General features: G+C 29.5%; 2 protein-coding genes across 4 annotated transcripts in view; both read left to right on the forward strand.

Annotated features, from left to right (window-relative positions):
- Positions 1 to 601: 601 nt before the first annotated feature.
- Positions 602 to 3,911, forward strand: LOC127063401 (protein spinster). Its single transcript, XM_050993146.1, has 9 exons — positions 602 to 1,098; positions 1,232 to 1,428; positions 1,588 to 1,739; positions 1,818 to 2,021; positions 2,110 to 2,238; positions 2,317 to 2,578; positions 2,670 to 2,768; positions 2,854 to 3,061; positions 3,409 to 3,911. Exons 1-9 carry the CDS (start codon positions 996 to 998, stop codon positions 3,456 to 3,458), a joined length of 1,404 nt encoding a protein of 467 aa, XP_050849103.1. The 5' UTR covers positions 602 to 995; the 3' UTR covers positions 3,459 to 3,911.
- Positions 3,912 to 7,781: 3,870 nt separating this feature from the next.
- The window catches only part of LOC127063400 (diuretic hormone receptor-like), a 29,288-nt gene continuing 16,537 nt past the window's right edge, over positions 7,782 to 20,532 (forward strand). For 2 of the 3 annotated variants that reach the window (XR_007781336.1, XM_050993145.1), the window contains exons 1-4: positions 7,783 to 7,897; positions 7,995 to 8,226; positions 17,904 to 18,165; positions 18,696 to 19,656. Coding sequence is in view for 2 of the 3 variants with exons in the window: in XM_050993145.1 (XP_050849102.1) it covers positions 19,323 to 19,656 (334 nt within the window). In the remaining variant the exon portion in view is untranslated. Of the gene's footprint in view, positions 7,898 to 7,994; positions 8,227 to 17,903; positions 18,166 to 18,695; positions 19,657 to 20,532 lie in introns of all 3 variants that reach the window. The other variant, XM_050993144.1, reaches the window with a different exon arrangement.

A 20,532-nucleotide genomic window follows, 5' to 3' on the forward strand; every position in this document is an offset into this window, starting at 1 on the left:
GCGCCACTGTACCACATTTTTTCTTCTCGAAAAAATCGAAAACAGCATTTACGCCATCAATGAGAATAGAACTAATTCTTGACCAATTTTGACGAATAAGATCTCATTTTAAAGACAAAGGTTTAATCTAGGATCCTACTTTTTCCAATCTTTAAAAAAGTTTTTTGTTTATGAATTAAATATTGAAAAAAAAAATACTATTTTTTAACACGATTTTTTTGGAAGAAGATAAAGCTTTTTTCAAAATTCGAAAAAGTAGGATCCTAGATTAAACCTTCGTCTTTAAAATAAGATTTTGTTCATCAAAATCGATAAAAAATTACGTCTGTTCTCATTGATAGCGTAAATCATTGTAAATCCATGGATGATGAACAGCTTTAATTCTTAAAAAAAAAAAAAAAATAAAACATTAAAATATAAAATTTTATGAGATTTTTAATAATTATTAATATAGTATATTAGCATATTTTACAAATATATAATAAATATATATATAAATCTATATATATATATGCACACACACACACATATATATATTTCTTTAGAGATATTTCGTTGCAACAAAATGGTAGTTATATAATTGTACTTTGACTACACGCAGCGTGACGTTTTAATATGTATTGGTAGTAGTGTATGCATACTCGTATATATACATATAACAGTGAAATACAATTTAATAAGTGACGAAATGTTTATTTTGAAATTTATTATAAGAATATTGACATTATTGGACAAATGTGATAGTAGCTTTATGTTATGATTTCTTAAACTTAAAAATTGAGATTATTTAAAAGACTAATAAAAGGTTATATTATTAGTTAAAATACGATTATAAAAGCTAATTCGAATATATTAATTTGTGGAAAATTGTACATGAAAATTGGATGTTAACTGTGAATGCAGCAAATCATCATTGAAGTAGAAATATACCAAATGCATCATAATAAAATTTGATAATAATAAAAAATCAAAATCGTACGAAAACAAAATTAAAAATGCCATCAGATTTTAGACAAATTAGACGGAACGAATGGGTCACCATAATAATATTGTTCTTTATTAATTTAATAAATTATATGGATCGTTTTACTGTTGCTGGTAATTATAAAGATTCTATATGTATATTGTTATGTTTATATATCATCTTATCATATTTATATATATTTATGATCTATAATGTGTTTTAATATTATTAACTCTTATAAATATATAAACATTTGTATATTAATAGGTATGTTACCAGAAATCAAAGATGATTTTAAAATTGGTTACGATAAGTCTGGTTTATTACAGACAGCATTTATTGTAAGTTATATGTCATTTGCACCTTTGTTTGGATACCTTGGTGATCGGCATAATCGTAAAATCCTTATGAGTATAGGTATCTTTTTATGGAGTATGACAACATTTATTGGATCTTATATGAAGGTAAAATATATAGACATATTTAATAATTTTAAACTATGATATGCGAGTATAAAAAGATAAAGATCTTTTCATATCTATATAAAAAATCTAGTACTATTTCTTTCTTGTTAAATCGATTTAATGTAATAATTTTAAGAATTATATATCAAATTTTTTTAGACGTTCGAATGGTTTTTAATATTCAGAGCAATGGTTGGTATAGGAGAAGCTAGTTATTCAACAATTGCACCAACATTAATTAGTGATTTATTTATTAAAAACGTTCGTTCTAAAATGCTTGCATTGTTCTATTTCGCAATACCAGTTGGAAGGTATTTCTTGATATTTCTTAAATCTCTTTTACATATCAAGACAAAATAAAACTATTAAATCGTTGTCTTTTTTTTTAGCGGTATGGGTTATATACTTGGAGGAGAAATGTCAAGAGCAACAGGTTCATGGCGGTGGGGTTTGCGTATCACACCTATACTAGGTATAATAGCAATTATGCTATTATTGTGCGGAGTAAGAGAACCTATGAGAGGTGAAAGAGAAGGCGGTATACATATTACTAATACCGGATGGTTACAGGATATAAAAGCTTTAATAAAAAAGTAAATTAATGATGGAAATTCAAAACATTTTTATCCTTTATCAAATTAATTAAGTAATATGATTGTTTATCTATATTGCCTTTTTTAGTCGAAGTTTTATGCTTTCTACAGCTGGGTTTACATGTGTATCATTTGTTGCCGGTGCATTATCTTGGTGGGCGCCAACATATTTGCAATTAGGATTTAAATTAATGGGAAATGATGTGAATACACTTAAGTAAGATAAAAAAGGTGTATCTTTAAATTATTGATACATTTTTTGATTCATTAATGTATTACATTTATATCTTTTCAGTGTGGATTATAAATTTGGGTTAATAACAATGATATCTGGCTTAGTAGGAGTACCTTTAGGGTCTTTCTTAGCACAGAAATTCAGAGTATATTGGTCATCTACCGATCCATTGATATGTGGTGCAGGTCTATTAATAAGTTCTCCTTTAATATTTTTTGCAACAATCACCGCTGATTCAAATGCTACTGTTTGTTTTATATTAATATTTATTGGACAAGTAGCATTAAATTTAAATTGGGCTATTGTAGCAGACATATTACTTGTGAGTATTATGTTGCAAATTATATTAATTCTTTAAATTATTTAACATATATCGCAGTTTATTAAAAAGATTATGTAATAAAATTTGTCAGTATGTAGTAATACCAACTAGAAGATCTTCAGCAGAAGCTTTCCAGATAACATTTGCTCATGCATTTGGAGATGCTGGAAGTCCGTATCTAGTAGGTCTAGTAAGTAAAGTTATGTTTTTCTGCTATTTTATTTATTTATTACAAATTTATTAATCTAAAAATCTTTATAAATCTTTGTTTTCAGTTATCGGAAGCTCTCAAATTTGTAGTTCTACCAAGTTTGAGTTTAAGTGGTACTATCGTTAATCTTAACAGTGATATTGTAGAATTTCGTAGTTTACAATATGCACTGTTCATAACTATTTTTGTGGAAATCCTTGGAGCTTTGTTCTTCTTTTTCTCAGCATTATACATAGAAAAAGACAAAGCATTAGTTGAACTTGCTATCACAGGTAAGTAGAAATATTTCTTAAATTTTGTATCATATCATTATACTTTTATTTTTTTCTATTATCTTGGGTATAAAGTTTATTGCATATTCAATTTAACTTTATTATTAGAGAACTGGAATTATAATAACAGAATGAACAAAATATTTTCTTAAGAATGTATGTTCTTTATATATTTATAATCTTGTATTATAGTTATTTAATCTATATATATGATTAATTATAATTTTCTAATAAGCATTATTGCATGTCGCATGCAAATTATAGTGTTCATATTGTTTTATTTTAAATAAGTCAAAATAATTTGAATTAATGTATGTGCATGATTTAGATCAATTTATTCTTTTTAGCTACCAGTACTACAGGCATGATCGCACCTATCAATGTATTAAACAAGTAGCAGTTTATATATTGTAATATTATAAATGGGAATGATGGCAATATCATATGCTTTATGCTAATATTGGTTTGTTATTTGTAGCTTTTCAATATTACTAATATTATTAATATTTGAAGAAGCAGTCATCATCATTTACTTTTATATAAAACAACACATTTTGTTTTAATTCTTATTACAATATTTTTTCATTATAACAAATGCCTTTGTAATTGTATGAGTTAAACACATTTAAATCATTATTTAATTATTTATTAGAATCATAACACGAATTTATATTAACTTAAGTGTACAAACTATTACATATATAGTAATCTAATAATATATGTAACAAATTATGGATACAACAGATGATGGTGCAACAGATGAGTTTTTAGCGGATACATTACATTTATCCTGCACAGTTAAAATGTGGAATGTGCATGAAATTATTTTGTGTAACATGCAAACATCTTTCTTGCAGACAAATATCTAGATACTAAGAATAATGGGCAAGCTGCATCAACACGTTTATAGATCATCATCTGATAATGGGCCACATCTGATAATGGCTATATATCTGGTACATAATTTATTTTCACAACTTTTTCTTTATTTTATTGAACATGATAATCAATTTAATTTTCGTGCATACTGTCTTTCATAAATAAGACTAATTTAGTAATAACTTATGAAGAAGAAACTTTTTATATCATTTTTATGATATTATAACTACTTACTAAGATTTTATATGCCATGGATATACAACGTTTTTTACACTTTTGTTGTGAAAAATAATTAAACATATTTCTTAATATTTACGTATTAACACTAGATAAGTATGAAATACTTTTTTTTTAGAAAGAATTTACATGGGTAGATAATAATTATCTATAAACACTTGTGCAGTGCATTCTCCATATGAAATCATCATACTGTGAAGCGATAAGTACGATTAAAACCTGCCAATTTCCTTATACAAAAAGAAATTCCCCTTATTTATATATTTTTTTCAATGCTTCCATTAAGAAATAACAAATAAATAATTATCTAGTACCATAAAGATATTACTTATACAATTTTTTTTGCATGAGAAAAAGTCTGAGATTGTTTAAAATTTGCAATGCTAATACAAAAAATGCAGCTTTGATGTTGATTAACATAGCAGTAAAAAAAACTTTAAATAAGAAAATTGTTTGAATGTTACACTATTTATCCGATTAAATTGATTATCAGTTCAGTTTGTTTGTTTTTTATTTTTTATTGTTATTTTATTTATTAATCATATATAATTAACTTTTTATTTATATTTTGTTTTGAATATTATGCATTAATTTCATTTAAATTTTGTTTTTTGTATATTACTTTAATACTCTGTTTGGAATGATACAGCATGGGAAGCTTTGGTGGGAACTAACATTTCATAAAACTATGGTGCTTTTCATTTATTATAAGAAAAGTTACATTTAAACAACACAACTTTGGATATATTACTTATGTCATGTAAATTATGGTCAAAATGATAAATAATTTGTTACTAATATGTTGGAGATCATGCCGTATACAATTTTGTTCCATTTATTCTATTTTAGAAATATATACACTGTATGAAATTATAATCTTGCATCTGTATGTGTGTGTGTGTGTGCGCGCGCGCATTATTCTGTTGTATAGAACATTGAATAAGTTTGATTGTGTGCATTTAGGTGGTTTATTTAAATGGATTATTTTTTGTACAAATTTCTTTTGTATTGTACACAAACATTACTTTCAAGAAATGTACATATGTGTATAGTTTAAAAAGTAATGCTTTAATTACGTTGCATTATGTTTATGCATGCAATTAGTATTTAGAAGTAGTAAAATTAAAGAGCAAATAAAAAGAAAGCAGATATATAGGTAAACAGCTTGTTGTTCTTGATGAAATTATTAAATTATTTAAAGCAGTATATCTAACATTAATTTCTTAATTTCCAAATTCATTTGGAAAAATATAACATGTATTTTTAAGATGGTATTATTGTTTAACAATCTGTGAAATTATAATATTATGCATTTACTCTTTCTAGGTTGATTAAAATTAAAATTATTGATTCTTATCGATGGATTATATCATATGTTTTAGGTGGAACTATTTCAGATTCGGTTCATATATGTAATGATGAAACTGAAAGTGAATCCCAAGATGATACATTTGGGACATAATTGATCATTTCAAATAATTAAGGTAAAGTTAGATATACAGAAAAAATATTGATAATAAAAATCTAAAGGAGAGCAGCGATTATATGCTCAGGGATGGTTCAATAAAATTCAACAATTTGAAAAAACAGTAAAATTTTCTCAAATTGTTTACAGTATAGACAGAGTTTAAGCAAGAATGCTTATAAGGAATATCAACTGTGTTCAAATACCATTTGAAAGAGAAAAGATTATTTTAAGTCAATTGTTATTAGTGTAAAAAATAGTAACTCTTGAAAAAAGGATATGCAATCAAGTATACAGTCATGTTGCAAATACTATTTATATTTTTATATTAGTCCTTAGATTAATAAAAAGTTAGTGCTATTTAGCATTTATGCAAAAAACATAACTATTAACGATATTAATGTCAAACTAATCATAATGAAAATATATAATTAACATTAGTTACCATTGTATTGTATATTATTAACTCTATGTACTTATTTTGGCACTAAAGTTTCTCCTTTTATCTTTATTGATATAAAAGGTGCTGCTTTTGACAAATAAACTAGTTAAGAGTTAATATATAATTACTTATTCATGCTGAAATTATTCATATTTAAAATTAGTATAATTATTAATTATAATCTAATTTAAAAATAATGCTTGTGGTTTTAGGACATTTTTATATAAATATATATATATATATAGTCTATATATATCTATGTATGTGTGTAGAGACTATTATATATATATATATTTATATAATTAGTTTATTATATGTACGTATACACTTATTGTATCCCATTAGTTTAGTACTCATATCATATGTTGATTTAGCTAACGTGATGAAATATGCTAGTATAATACGAAGGTTTAAACATTACTAATGCGTTATTAATAATTTTCATCAATTAAGGTAGCAACCTTAATGTTGTACTTATAATTTGTTCCTATTAAGAATATTGAAACATTAAATAACATAAAATTAATTTTCAATATATTGAATATTAGATTTTCTAAAATTACAATATTCTTTTCTAAAAAAAAAATATCAGTTATAGATATCAAATTATTAAAAATGTATATGTTCGTTTTTATTTCTATGTATTTATAAATATTAGTAAGACTTTTTTTTATAAATATTAGTAAGACTACTTTTTATAGACAATCAAGACTTTTTTTTTACTATTAATGAGATAACGAATATCTCTAGTTAATATCATTTATAGAAGCAATTATTGTTAAGGTTGAGTTACTACATTAATAAGTTACATGCAATTACGTTAACATTTACGGTGGCGGGAATTAAACACGTTTCGATATTCTTCGTATTAAACATTGAACATTTAAGATTACTACATTAATAGACCGTCCAAGAATATTATCTGAGTAATATATTATTGAATTATGCAATTATTAATCTTTACTAACCTATAATTGATTTATTTAAAAAATTAATAATGTATCATACTAATAGTACAATAAAATATTACTTCCAACTAAACAATATTTATAATAAAATTCTCCACAAAATTTTCATTCGTAAGTTTGTCAGTATTTTTTAGATCGTATTTTTATCCATAATTAAAATATTCTGCGTTTAATGTTTTATGAGGTAGAAATTTAATCTTACAAAAAATAAATGATTCACTTGGTTTGGTCGATTAGAGCAACTTTCAATTATCTTCTACTTGAATACCGTTATATCTTTTTTCAATGTAGTATATCGGTAATGGTAAATATAAGAGGCCAAGATCTTGTTGATAGTGTTAATATTTATTCAAGATAAGTAAGAATATCTCGCAAGATTCTCATAAATGAATACAAAATGTTATAAGCTTTTTAGTTTGAATCGTGCTATCTACAATCCTTTATCGTTAGTTAATTAGTCAAAACAGTCCAAAGATTCATATTGAGTTATCATATTGATCATATGCATGAGTGAATAAGAATTATTATTAAAAAATGTATTGGCATTAATACACATTTTTTTGTACGTATATGAATTTAAACACATGCATAGAGTTCAATTTGTCATATAAAAAGAAAGAAAATATTTTTAATAATTAGTTTCCTTATATATATATATCATTTTTCTTTTTTTTTTTATGTTTTTATATATATCATCGACGCATGTCGATGATTGGACGATTAGACGAGTTGACGAATCGTCCAATCGTTGTAGATCTTTAACAAGGAGAGTTCTTATTTGCGCGTAATACATTCGTAATTGAATAATATACATTGTTTTATGTAATGATCACAAGTTATATAAGGTAAGAGACAGGGTCGCTGATTGGTTGATTGGATTCTGCAATGGGCTTGAGCGATTGACCAATCAGCATTAGCAATTTTCTGTTTGAAATTTTACAGGATGCTACAGGTCCTCAGTTCGAAATCTGGTTCGCGACGTAAAAGAATTATTGCTATATGCGAGTGTAAAAAAAAATATACGTGCGATTGTTCATCGATATTTTATATTATTAAAAATAAATATTGAAAACATTGTGTTGTGAAATATTTGGTGAAAACAGTGAAAATTGTGGATCGAAAACATCGACGCGGTATGAATGATAACATTTTTCGAAGATTAAGGAAGATGGAGGTATTGTAATAAGTTTCATTCGAATTTTTATATTAAATATATACGTTATTTATTGATAGGTTAGTAAATATCATCGATTGTTATCCAACGTATATTGTGCGTATATGTGTATGTGTGTGTGTGTGTGTATACGTATAGTAACAATTTAGTGAATAGGAGAAATATATTTCTAATATATTTCTAAAATCGTAGTAATTTCATCGCTAAACGATCGAAAATCAATAGATTCTGTTAACAAATAATATAATACGTTGTTTCTTAATATTGTACATTCTGTATACTCGTACTTTGTTAACTCGAACTGTTGTACGTTATAATTAATTGTATTTCATAATGCATTCCCCTTTTTTGGAAATTTTCTATATTCGAGTATAGACCATTAACATGGAACGTACAGTAAATTTATATTTTATGATCGAAATCTTGCACTAATAAACAGCCAAGTTACGAAAGGAAAATTCGGTACGGGAGAACATTTGGAAACGATTCATCTACCGATTACATTTTCCGACTAGCTGCATATTTTATGACTTTGATTTTATGAATGGGCCTTGGTTTATTATTAGAAAATATTTCATCGTCTATGATAGAGCAAATGTATGAATGGAACGTGAAATTTAAGTTTGTCGTTAACGATACAAACTTTTTTAACTGTATTTTCGTCAAATTATTATAAAAAAAAGTTTGAGCATTCATAGAAATAATATGGATATTCACTTTAGAAAATTCGATCGATTTCCTTTAATTATGTTATTGATTTTTAAGATATCGATAAGAGGGTGAAAAAGAGAGAAAGAGACAAGTAGTTTCACATTGTTTTATACTTAAATTTCTAATCTCCTGTGCATTGTTTATTTATGTTGTTGCGTAGAAAAACATTAATTAGTCACTCGAAGTAGAATAGATAAAACAATTCGCTCATAGATGGCACTATTAGTTCATTTTATTCTACGTATATTATACGACATTAAATTATAGATGGTAATGTTTAACTGATCAATGACGTCGATAAGTCAGAATTCGTATCTATCGGTATAATATCAATTTATCGATTTCTTTGATGATAAATAAGGAAATTATTCTTCAAAATTTCGTTCAAATATTTCAATAACAAATATTCGTGATAAATTAGTAAACAAACGAGTAAATAAACGTTTATTCTCATTTTATTTCACTCATGAATATATTATTTTCTGACATGGTGTACGTTGTAATTAAAGCGTAGTAACCAGGAATACAAACACATCGTAACACGATGAGCAGAAATTTGAAACGCAAAAACTTTCCTCTGTGATCCACTTTTTCGAATCATTTGCCATCCAGAGAGAAGTATAATTTTACAAATGAAACTTCGAGGGTAATAATAAATACCGTCTTTGTTCACAATGCATAGTAGATATCTAATTTCTTTGTGAATACAAATAAAGAAATAACATTTTAAATAATATAGAATACACGTGAAATCTTTTGAAACGAATATATTTTAAGGAACTAAGGGAACGCGTATTGTTTTATTAAAGACCCGAAAGAAAAAAATAATGAAACTAATAAGAGAAACGTTTACAGTTCGACTTCTAAAAAGCTTTTTTCTCTCACGAGGGTGACTTTCTTTCTCTCGTTATGTTTAATACGATAAAGTTACAGAAAGAGTTTCAACAATTTTTGCAGTAACAAACGGTTGCAGTAACAATGTTCGATTACCTCGTACTTTCGTTATATTCGGGTTTATTCGAAAGCGAATAAAAAGTTTTTTATTCGATAGCACAGTTAAAAAATATATATATATATATTTCTTTCCCCTCACGGTTAAAAAGAGATGAATTTTATTAATTAATACTCGTTTAAATGCATAATTTTTCGCGTCAAAAAACAAAAATTTTATTTTACATAAAGGTACCCGAGTTTATTTTCATCTCATACTTTCGTCTAATCCCAACTGTGTGCTTTACCTTTAGATATATAGAACGTTTCGCGTTATTGCGTCCCATTAAGACTGTGAAAAGGTCATGACAAAGTTTCGTGTAAGTGCGACGTTCATAGGGAAAATCGTTTTCTCTATTATAAAAAGAAATCAAATTCTGAACGAATACGTTTTATCTAAATTGATTTCTTTCATTGAGAGGACTGAATCTTTCCTTTTTTTTTTAAATCTTTTTTTTTCTTATTTTGTAATTTCAAACGACCATGGTCATTCTTTAAAAATAAATAAAACGGTATTGCGTGTCGAAGGTAATATAAAACGAAATCTTACTATTTACTTTCCTTTTTCTCGACTTCATCTTCTTTCAGCAAACACGATCAAAGAAAATGGTTTCATAGCACGTGCGTCTTGTATTGCCGATTTAATTTCCACTCTTGCTGTCTTTCTGTTTTATATTCTTTTCTTTATGATTAACAACATATTTTAAGTATCATAATGACAACCATTATTGAAGCGTTCTAATTCGATATTAAACAATGGACGTTTAAACGTGAGATGATTGCAATTACATTTCAAAAATATCATAAGAGTTTGTCGTCCATGAAGAAAACAAAACGTTATTACCTACTTTTTCAATTCTGTTTATTTGGTCAATATTTTTAGTAATTAATAGTAAGTATTTCGTAGAATAAATGGTCAATACACGCATACATGCGCACACAAGAATATATATATATATATATGAACATTTCGGTCAGTACAAATAATTAAGTATCAGAGTTATATCATTTACATTACGTATTGATATTTCATTATAAATACTGATTATTTATTTAGAATACTGATGAAATGTTTAAAAATACTGATCCTATAAATAGCAACCCTTCTCTTTCTCTACATCTTTTTCTTTTTCCCTTTTATTTTAAATTAAACCCATATTTTTAAATATGAGAAATAACAGACTATTTATTTGAGAGACTTGTTATTTAAACAGAAGAAGTTTTTCAAACAGAAGAAAAAGAAAAGTCAAAAGAGAAAAAGCTGATATTTTTTGGAAGTCATCGAATATACAAGACCCCTAGTTTTTGCGGAAACAAACTTTCGAAACGTAAGAGCGTATTTAATAGAAGGAATTCAATTTCGCGGTAGTTTCAATCGAATTTATCCGGAGTAAACCCGGATGGCAAAAAATCAAGGGAGAATTTATATTTCAAGATGCAATTTCAAATGTTCGCCATATTAAACTTTACAAAACTTTCTTCCCAAAACTACTAAACACGAACATGGTTTTATAATGACCAATATTTTATATGCCATACGATAAGAGAACTGTAAATATCAATCCCAAACGTATCAAAAATAAATTCTAAAGCTTTCTATTCGATTATCTTCTTTCTAGATTTCGTATTATAATAGAAAAGTCTTTATTTAAATGTATTTACTCGTTATCTCGCACATGCGTAAGGAGGGTTAGTCGATCGTCCCTTTTATCGTCAATCTAATAACTCTACCTCTATCCCAAGCACAAACCTCAGTCTTTTTATGGGCGGGTATCGTACGTAGAAAATTTTCTTTTACTTGAAAAAAGCTCGAGGGCTCTTTTACGAGAAAGAGAAAGAGAAAGAAAGAAGGAAAGAAAGGGAGAGAGAGAGAAAGACAGAGAGAGAGAGAGAGAGAGAGAAACGTTATTATCCTTTGTGAATTGTTACTTATCTCTCTCGAAAGGGAATATAAGACATTCGTTGAACTTTACCTCCTTGTCTTCTTTTTTTCTCCCTTTTGGCGTTAGCAAAGACTCTTCGTCCTTAGGATTACGTGTATACCTTGCATGCATCTCGAATATACGTATATCGGTACGAACGATCTTCGAGAAGAAAGAATTTCAAAGACCGATGTTGAAAATATTTCAAAAGGAACTGTAATACTTGAAGAGGGGAGACATGGATATTTATTAATAAAAGTAAATATAGGAAAGGAGGATGATGGGGAACGTTTGTTGATTATCTCGTTCAAAGAATTCGTAAAATTTCAAGATAAAGTAATAAGAGTCATTCTAACATAATAATCACCGACTAAATATGTTTGAAAATGTCTATGAATGTTGCATAATCGAATAACTTTGATATATTATTTAAAGAAAGATATAACTTTCTAAAAGGAAATCATTTGTATCTTGATAAACGACTTCTCACTTTTTCGTTCTAACGTCTAAAAAAAGAAAAAAAAAAAGAAAAAAAAAACGTTTGTGTTCTAGACGAGTAAAAGATGGCGTATTTAACAGCGTACCATCACATTAATCTTCCTGGCTGGTAGGGCCGAACTTTCGTCGCGAAAGAAAAAAGAAAAAGAAAGGGAAAGAAACTAAGATAATCACTTCGATAACGTCATTTTTTTTCTTTTCCTTTTTTTTAATCGTTAAACAAATAGCTTTAGTTTACGAGTTGGTCGTTGAAATCAAGATGATTACAAGATCCTACAAATGTTTTATATCTTACAAATGTTTTCCTTTAAACACTCAATCATGCGTACGCAGATGCATTGCATTGCACAAATCTCGACATTAGCAAATGGCAAGGGCACGTTATCTTGTTGACACATGACAGTATATCGCTATTCATTCATGCGAACCCTTCTGTTCTATCGCAAAATCATATAGCAAACGTTAAAGAGAATACAACTATATATATATATATATATATATCGTGCATACTTGGTCTGGACCACTTTGAGTTTGAGTACAATCCCATTTCAATCGGATATATACGGGTAATTCAAACGTCTTCTGTGATTTACGTCGCGATATCAAACTCAAATCGAATGGATTTCGACTGTTTCGTAGAAATTTTTAAACATTTATACATAATAGCATCTACGTCGTATAAACGTTAAAATATATGTTGAGGTTGACCGATGATGGATTTGACATCGTCTTACGAATATTAAAATTTTAACGATTAAGTAATTTATGCGAACGTCGTAATATTATACGGACGCGTATGTAATAAAAATTGTCTCTTATCCTTCCGTCTTTTTATACAAAGGAAAAGATCACGGAAGGATATAAAAATGTATATATAGTAATTTCAAAAACATACTTTTTATTGCGTATCATTGTACGTAGCTTGAATGTGAGATAAAAATATTTCACTTTATCTTGATATTTTTAAATAATTATTATCTTTTTTTTTCTTTTTTCTTTATCGTGTCAAACGTTTTATCAAAATGTATTAATATCATTAGATGATTTCGAATAATGTCTTATCACTTTCACATAATAATGAATGATCTGTCGTATCAGTTCTATCTTATTTATTTGTAAATTTGTATAATCCAATCTTCGTATAGATTATTAAGAATAAAATGCGATTCGTGTCGACAGTTAATACTTCACAGTACGCGGTAAAAGATTCTTCGTTTCATTAAAGGAGACTGTCAATTTCTGTCGATTTAAATTTAAAATAATGTCTGGCACCTTCACCAATTCTGTGCTACTTTCGACAGTTGCTTCCTTGCCATTACGACTAAATGAATATTTCATGTATACCGTGTCAGAATGCTAAAATGATTATTAAACAGAACGAATGTTTTTCATAACGGACAATAGAGTGTGGAGACTTTAACTCGACTCTTTTCTAAGCGTATAAATTATTACAGTTAAGGGAAAAGTTTTCTTTTCGTAGTATTTACTCGATACCGCTCTCCAAATATTATTAAAACCATAAACGAGTTATATAATCAGTGAGGTGCAGGCGAATACACGTAGAATATTTTTTATTGTATCTAACATTAAACGTACTACCTTGAATCTAGTTCTTTTTCGTAGACAGGACGTTAACTTTGAGAGATACTAAACGGCCAAGAGAGAATCGTAAAATTGTTGGCGATCAATTTGAAATTTATAGCAGTCGATAGAACATAGCGTTACTTTTATGAGTCTATATACAATAGGTACATACATATTTATCCCTTACATACATACTATACACGTTTTTTGCTACCAGATAAACAATATTCTCTTAACTGAAACAATATTTCAAACTATTCCTTTTTCATAGATTGTCCATGTTTCTTTCTTTCTTTCTTCCTTTTTTTTTTTTTTTATTCTAAATAATAGTTTATCGTTAACTTTATCGAAAACGTGTAAAGGAATATTCTCTGTGGATAAATTTTTGTCGAATGAATACGTCAAACGTTTGAATATAATCCTTTTCAAGTTGTCAAACCAGTTCTGTTCAATCTGTACTGATATCACGGAAATGTTACATTTCCCTTACAGAGATGGACACGACGGATTTCCCGTGACGGTAACTCGATGAGACTCTTGAGTTTTCAAACATTTTTTATTTTTTGTTAAACCTATAAATGAACATTTTTATTATTAATCGATTTCGACGTTCGATCGAAGAAATACGAAAAACAAATATTCGACGTTTTCATTTCAATTCGGTGAGTATGTAATTTTGCATACAATGCAAACAACGACGGACATGATAATATAAATCTACGTAAATTTGCACACGAGCATACGGAAGAATCATTATTTTCTGAGCGTGTACTCCCTTTAACAACGTTAGCTTGTGCTTGCGCACGCACGTGCACTCTACAGCATCCCCCACGAACTCTCATTCAGGATTTATTCGTTCGACCTTTCTCTCTCTCTCTCTCTCTCTCTCTCTCTCTCTCTCTCTCTCTCTTTCTCTCTCTTTTTTTCTCTCTTTTTCTCTCTCTCTCTCTTTCTCCCCCTGATATCCACGCGCGAATCTTTATGATCCGGTCCCGTTATTTTATTATGCTTCGTTGCATTTACGAATTTATAGTCCATATACGTACATTGAGATGCATTGACGAGATTCAAGTCCCAATGGAAATTATAAATAATATTATAAATAACTGATAGAAAATCTAAGAGGACGTTCGATGGTAAAAGAGAGTAAGAGAGGATGTGAAATGAGAGAAGTAGAAAAAAGAAAGAAAGAAAGAAAGAAAGAAAGAGATAAAAGAGTATTTTGTGAGAAGAAAAGCTCCCGCAAAACTTGGACCTATCGAACTTGGTGATAAGTTTACTCATCCAACTTTGACCGTACACCGTATTAGACACATCTCAGTCGACAAGGCATTTTCCATCGAGAAAACTTTCTTGTCATCATGAGATTTTCGCGTTGATCGACGCGACGAAATTTCTCACACCTTTGATCAAAATCTATTGATTTAAAGAACAATGAAATAAATACAACGAAATATCAATAGCTTTGTTTGTACATAGGGTAAACGCGCGGAGTCGAATTATATCGTTTCATCCAAATGGAATTACACACCCTTGGCTTTTTTTAATTATTGCTCGAGTGCAATATGAGGAATGGTACAAAGTGAAATCCGTTTTCCTTTTTTTTTGTTTTTCTCTTTCCCCCTCTTTTTTTTCTTTATTTTTTTTTTTGCTTTTTTCTTTTTTTCGTCCTTTTTATCCTTTTTACGCTCGAGAGAGTCCTTTCGGCGCGTTTCACGTGCGCCGGCGCAAAATGATAAAGGACCTGAGCGCATGCTCCCCCTTCTTCTTCTTACTCACACGTACGCGTGTACACCTATATACAAAGGGAAAGAGAGAGAGAGAGAGAGAGAGAGAGAGAGAGAGAGAGAGAGAGAGAGAGAGAGAGAGAGAGAGAGAGAGAGAGAGAGAGAGAACAAGAGAGAAAGAGAGTACAAGAGAGAAAGAGAGAGAGAAAGAGAGACAGACAGAGAAACATAGACATATTCTCCCCCTCGTACCTCGTTCCTCTCTTCCTCGAGAGTTTCACGAGAACGCGCGACGTCGAGAGAGGCAGTCGTCCTCACCGGCTTCAGGTGCAGACGGAAATCCATATCGAGAGCGTGGTGCATTCTCCGAATTTCGCGACTTCCGTATATTATCCAAATTTTACAACAAATTCCGCGGACTTCCTCTCTTATTATTCTTCGTACTTGAATCACGTGCACCGCTTCTTCTTCTTCTTCTTGTTCTTCTTGTTCTTCTTCTTATCTCATCGAAGGATTCGAGTACCGTTTTAGTGTGAGAACACTTATTTTAAGTTCACCGATGAATATCGCAACGTAATATCACTTTTCCTTTCTTTCTTTCTTCTTCCTTTTTTTTTCTTTTCTTTTTTCTTTTTTTTTCTTTTTTTTTTTTTTTTTTTTTTACTAAGGGAAGAATTCTATCTTTCTCTTTTCTTCTTTTTTGTTTTCTTGTTTATTTTTTCTTTTTTCTTTTTTCTTTTTCTTTTCCCTTTGCTTTTTCTTTCGAAAGTACATAATTGTAAAGTTTGTGAATTCAACGAGTTTGATATTCTCCAAAAGAATCTTTCACTTCGATAAATTAAAAAATTCCGAGCTCTGATACTTGTTGCATACTTCTTTGAGCAATTTACGTAAGAATGAAATTCTTCTCTGTGTGTTTTTTTTCGTTTTAGTTTTCTTTCATTTTTCTTTTTTTTTTTTTTGTAAGGTGTTAGATAAAAGTTATTTTGGGACAGTTATTCTATTGATAAACAAGATGTCACGATCGGTTATAAAAAAAAAAGTCGATATCGAGTTAATTCGGATAAAATATAGTAAAATTAGAGAGACAACGTAGGATACAAATAGGAAAAATCGATCGTACTCCATTTGCAGAATTTCGAAGAGGACACACGTATACACGCTCACCAACGTTAAATGGGCGGTCCATTAACTCGAGTTACGAAAGCTCTCGCGAAAGATCTAGCGAAAGCTCTCATGAAGCGTTTAATCGTCGATCTCTCCTTGCCAGATACATACGTCAAATGGGAGATAGAAAGTGGAAACCATTAAGAAAGTAGATAATAATTAATTAAAAAAAATAAAACGAAAGAAGAAGAAAGAATCGAAATGAAATTTCGCTTGAGTGAAAAAACATATTTAAGACATTTTATAATGATTAAGTGATCTTTAAGAATCATATTTTCACTCGAGTAATTCTAAATCCACAAACTTGTAGTTTTTGATGCCCGAAATATTTCTCGAGATATAAACACGTGAAACATAATGTTTATCCTCCAACGAGGATTAGAAAATAATCCATTTCTATTCTCTGAATATATTCAAAATATCTTCATTCTCGAGTAATATGCCATCCGTTCGTACGTCGCGTCGCGTGGTACCAAAACATTAATAATAAGGATGAATTCATAAACGCGATCACGAGTGCAGAGAACTCGGAGAATAATATCAGCGGAAGTTTCGAGCACTATTCGAGTACACGTACTTTTGTTAACTTTTTGTCACGGACGAGAGTTGCCTCGTTCTCTCTCGTTTTCATCGTTCTCTTTGAAAGGCATCGCTCTCGTATCTTAAAGGGAGAAATGAAATTATTCTATGGAGACCGAGTATGTCTTTGAACATAAAATTTTCAAAGTAACTTTAAACGGTACTATCGAACCCAAAGGATTCATTAAAAAGATGATCTTATAATATTTAGAGGGCTTCGAAAGATCTTATCTTGTTGAATAAGGAAATCAAAATTTCTGTTTAATCGTCGTGATTTAGTTTGCCAAGGTCCAAATATTCTACCGTGATTATTCGATACTATTTTGTAAGGGGAATCTTAGCTCCATGATTTTTTGATTTTATTATTTATATATATATATTTATTTATTATTATATTAATATATTATTTTATACATATATTTATTATTATATTATTATATTATATATATATTTCTCTTTAGTAGTAGTATATCGATATTAAATATGTATTTATGAAAAGCACGCACGCTACGTGACAATGGGAAGTTAGAAGCGAATTGTCTTGTGTTGAGAGAAGGTGCTACCAGATCACGCGTGGTGGTTAACAGATGCACGTCCTTTCGAGTGGAGGATCGATAATTCGCTTGACGTTTCGAGAGTTTCGCTAGATGCTACTCAAGAATCGTATTCATTGGTCGAGTAGACGATTCTGATCTTTATTGGGACAATAAACTACGGTGCATACGTATTATGAGAGCATCCTGTGATCCAAACTATGACGGGTAAAACGAGAGGATAATATTTCCTAGTAATAAAAAAAAAAACATTTTCTCATTTAAGTTTGATTACATATCAAAAGTAAGATACCCTTCGATAATATTATATTACAACTTTGTTTTCAAAGGTTAGAATATCTCGATCTCACGAGAAATTTCTTTTCCTTTTTCTTTTTCTATTTCTTTTCCTTTCTTTCTTTCTTTCTTTCTTTTTTTTTTTTTTACCGTTAATGGGCTCTAAAATGAAACTCTCTGTTCTATCCAAGAAAAGAGAAAACGAAAGAAGAAGTGGTTGCCATCGAGATTCGTGTCACGAAAATAAAACTTTATTACAAAAACTTTACTACACGAGATAACGACCTAAGAAAATATAGTTGCAGTATAGTAACGCAAACATTTGACATTATTATTTATTTTTCATTCATCTTACAATTGATAGAAGATCAATTTTAATGGAATTTCTTTTTTTTCTGTTTTTCTTTTTTCTTTTTTTTTTTTTTTTTTTTTTTTTTCTTTCGTTTGCACTCTAAAAACAGTTCGCTGTGGGCATCAACTCGAAGTTCCACGTATGTACAACGTAAATACTGAAGCAACGGGAAATAAAAGGAACGGCCGATTTCCGGAGGGCATATCGTTGACATTATGAACTTTTGCTGTAACGAGATAAGAAATATCAGAGAAAGAGCATATAATTCTTTCGTCGCGTCTTACCAACTTCTGCGACTTTTAATCCCAGTAAACATCGATGTTGTGGGACGCGTTCCAATACAAAATCAAAAACAAGAAAAAGATATCTTATTTCTTTTCTGCTTCGAGTAAACTCGTAAGCTATGAAAACTCGTAAAAATTATTTCTATATCTGATACTACATTTGAAGGACTAGATAGATAGAAAGAGAGAGAGAGAGAGAGAGAGAGAGAGAGAGAGAGAGAGAAAGAGATAAATAAAGAAAAAGAAAGAAAGAAAAGTACTTACTAAAAATAGAAAAGAGAAAATAGAAAAGAATGCAAGCAATTTTTCGTTAAAAGACTCTCCTCACGCGATTTGCCAACTTCCTGATTCCTCCAACTATATCCAATCGATTGAATCTTAATAGTTTGTAAAGTTGAAGGAAGGAAGTAACAGAGAGAGAGAAAGAGAGAGAGAGAGAGAGAGAGAGAGACATGGCTAGCTGGCTATCATCGAACGGCGACGAACCTATGGATCGTAATTACGTGCGAAACGTTTTGAACTACATTAACGACTTGAAGGAGTCCTTCTCTGAGGAGGAATTCAAGTGCCTCGAACGAAAGCATCAAGACCTACAAGCTCGGTTAGAAGAACGACACCAGCATCAAGCCATCAATGGTGGAATTGAGGAAGGAGGAGCTACGGAGGGTCAAGAGGGTTGCGAAGTTAGTTGGGACTCTTTACTCTGTTGGCCATACACGTCACCAGGAACTCTCGCCATATTACCTTGCTTCGAAGAACTCAATGGCATACGCTACGACAATACTCGTGAGTACGAAAGCCTATCTTTCAAAATCTTTTTCTTTCTATTATTATCTCTATTTTTTCCTCTTTTTACTTCGCTCGTGCAATCCTTTGTCGAGAGAGAGAGAGAGAGAGAGGGAGAGAGACACAAAAAAGAGAAAAGAAAAAAAGAATCGGACTATGCGAGGATTTTAAAGGAGAAACGTTCTTTAAAGATCATTGTCGTATATTAATTAAAATCTGCCAAGCTCTTTTTATCACTTTGTATTCGTACAGGTATCTTATTCGTATACTTTGAAGTTGGTTTATTCAATCTTTCGAAAAAATGATGATTCTATTTTTTTTCTTTTTCTTTTTTTTTTTTTTTTATACAAGATCAGAGATTAACGAGGAGATTGACAAATGAGAAGGAGTTAGGTCGAAGGAAGTATTAGGTATATTTTAACAGTCATTTAATATTCGATTACATTATCGTGATGTAATATCGCTAGGAACAAGTCACGGTAACGGAACTTGCGATCCACGAGGAATTCCTTTCTTGTATAAGTATGTATTACGTGAATTCGAGTGAAATTTTTAAACCGACTCTCGGGAGAATGCCCGAAGAAGAATGCTTCTCAGAGTTATTCGATGTCTCCTACGGTATTCAAATATTACGAAGGGTCTACGAATTTATTCGAATTAGTTTTGTAAAATTAAATAACCAAGTCAATGTGATTATAATTAATTAATCATTTTAATTAACTACGAGGTGAAACAACGCCATGATAATATTGGAAACGTTTTCTCTTAGTTTCTCTTTGCGCATCCTCGATATATCGTATCATCTTGTACATACACATGTACGCATATACGGTGACGCATATAAAAGAGGATCATTATGTAATTTATTCTTACACC

This window comes from Vespula vulgaris, chromosome 4, assembly GCF_905475345.1.
Source record: "Vespula vulgaris chromosome 4, iyVesVulg1.1, whole genome shotgun sequence".
Lineage (NCBI taxonomy): Eukaryota > Metazoa > Arthropoda > Insecta > Hymenoptera > Vespidae > Vespula > Vespula vulgaris.

Bases quoted from the DNA above. Each gene is read 5' to 3' on its own strand.
- LOC127063401 (XM_050993146.1), top strand. From the start codon at position 996: ATGCCATCAGATTTTAGACAAATTAGACGGAACGAATGGGTCACCATA. The intron at 1,740-1,817 runs GTATTTCTTGAT...CTTTTTTTTTAG, and splicing joins TTCGCAATACCAGTTGGAAG to CGGTATGGGTTATATACTTG. The intron at 2,769-2,853 runs GTAAGTAAAGTT...CTTTGTTTTCAG, and splicing joins GTCCGTATCTAGTAGGTCTA to TTATCGGAAGCTCTCAAATT.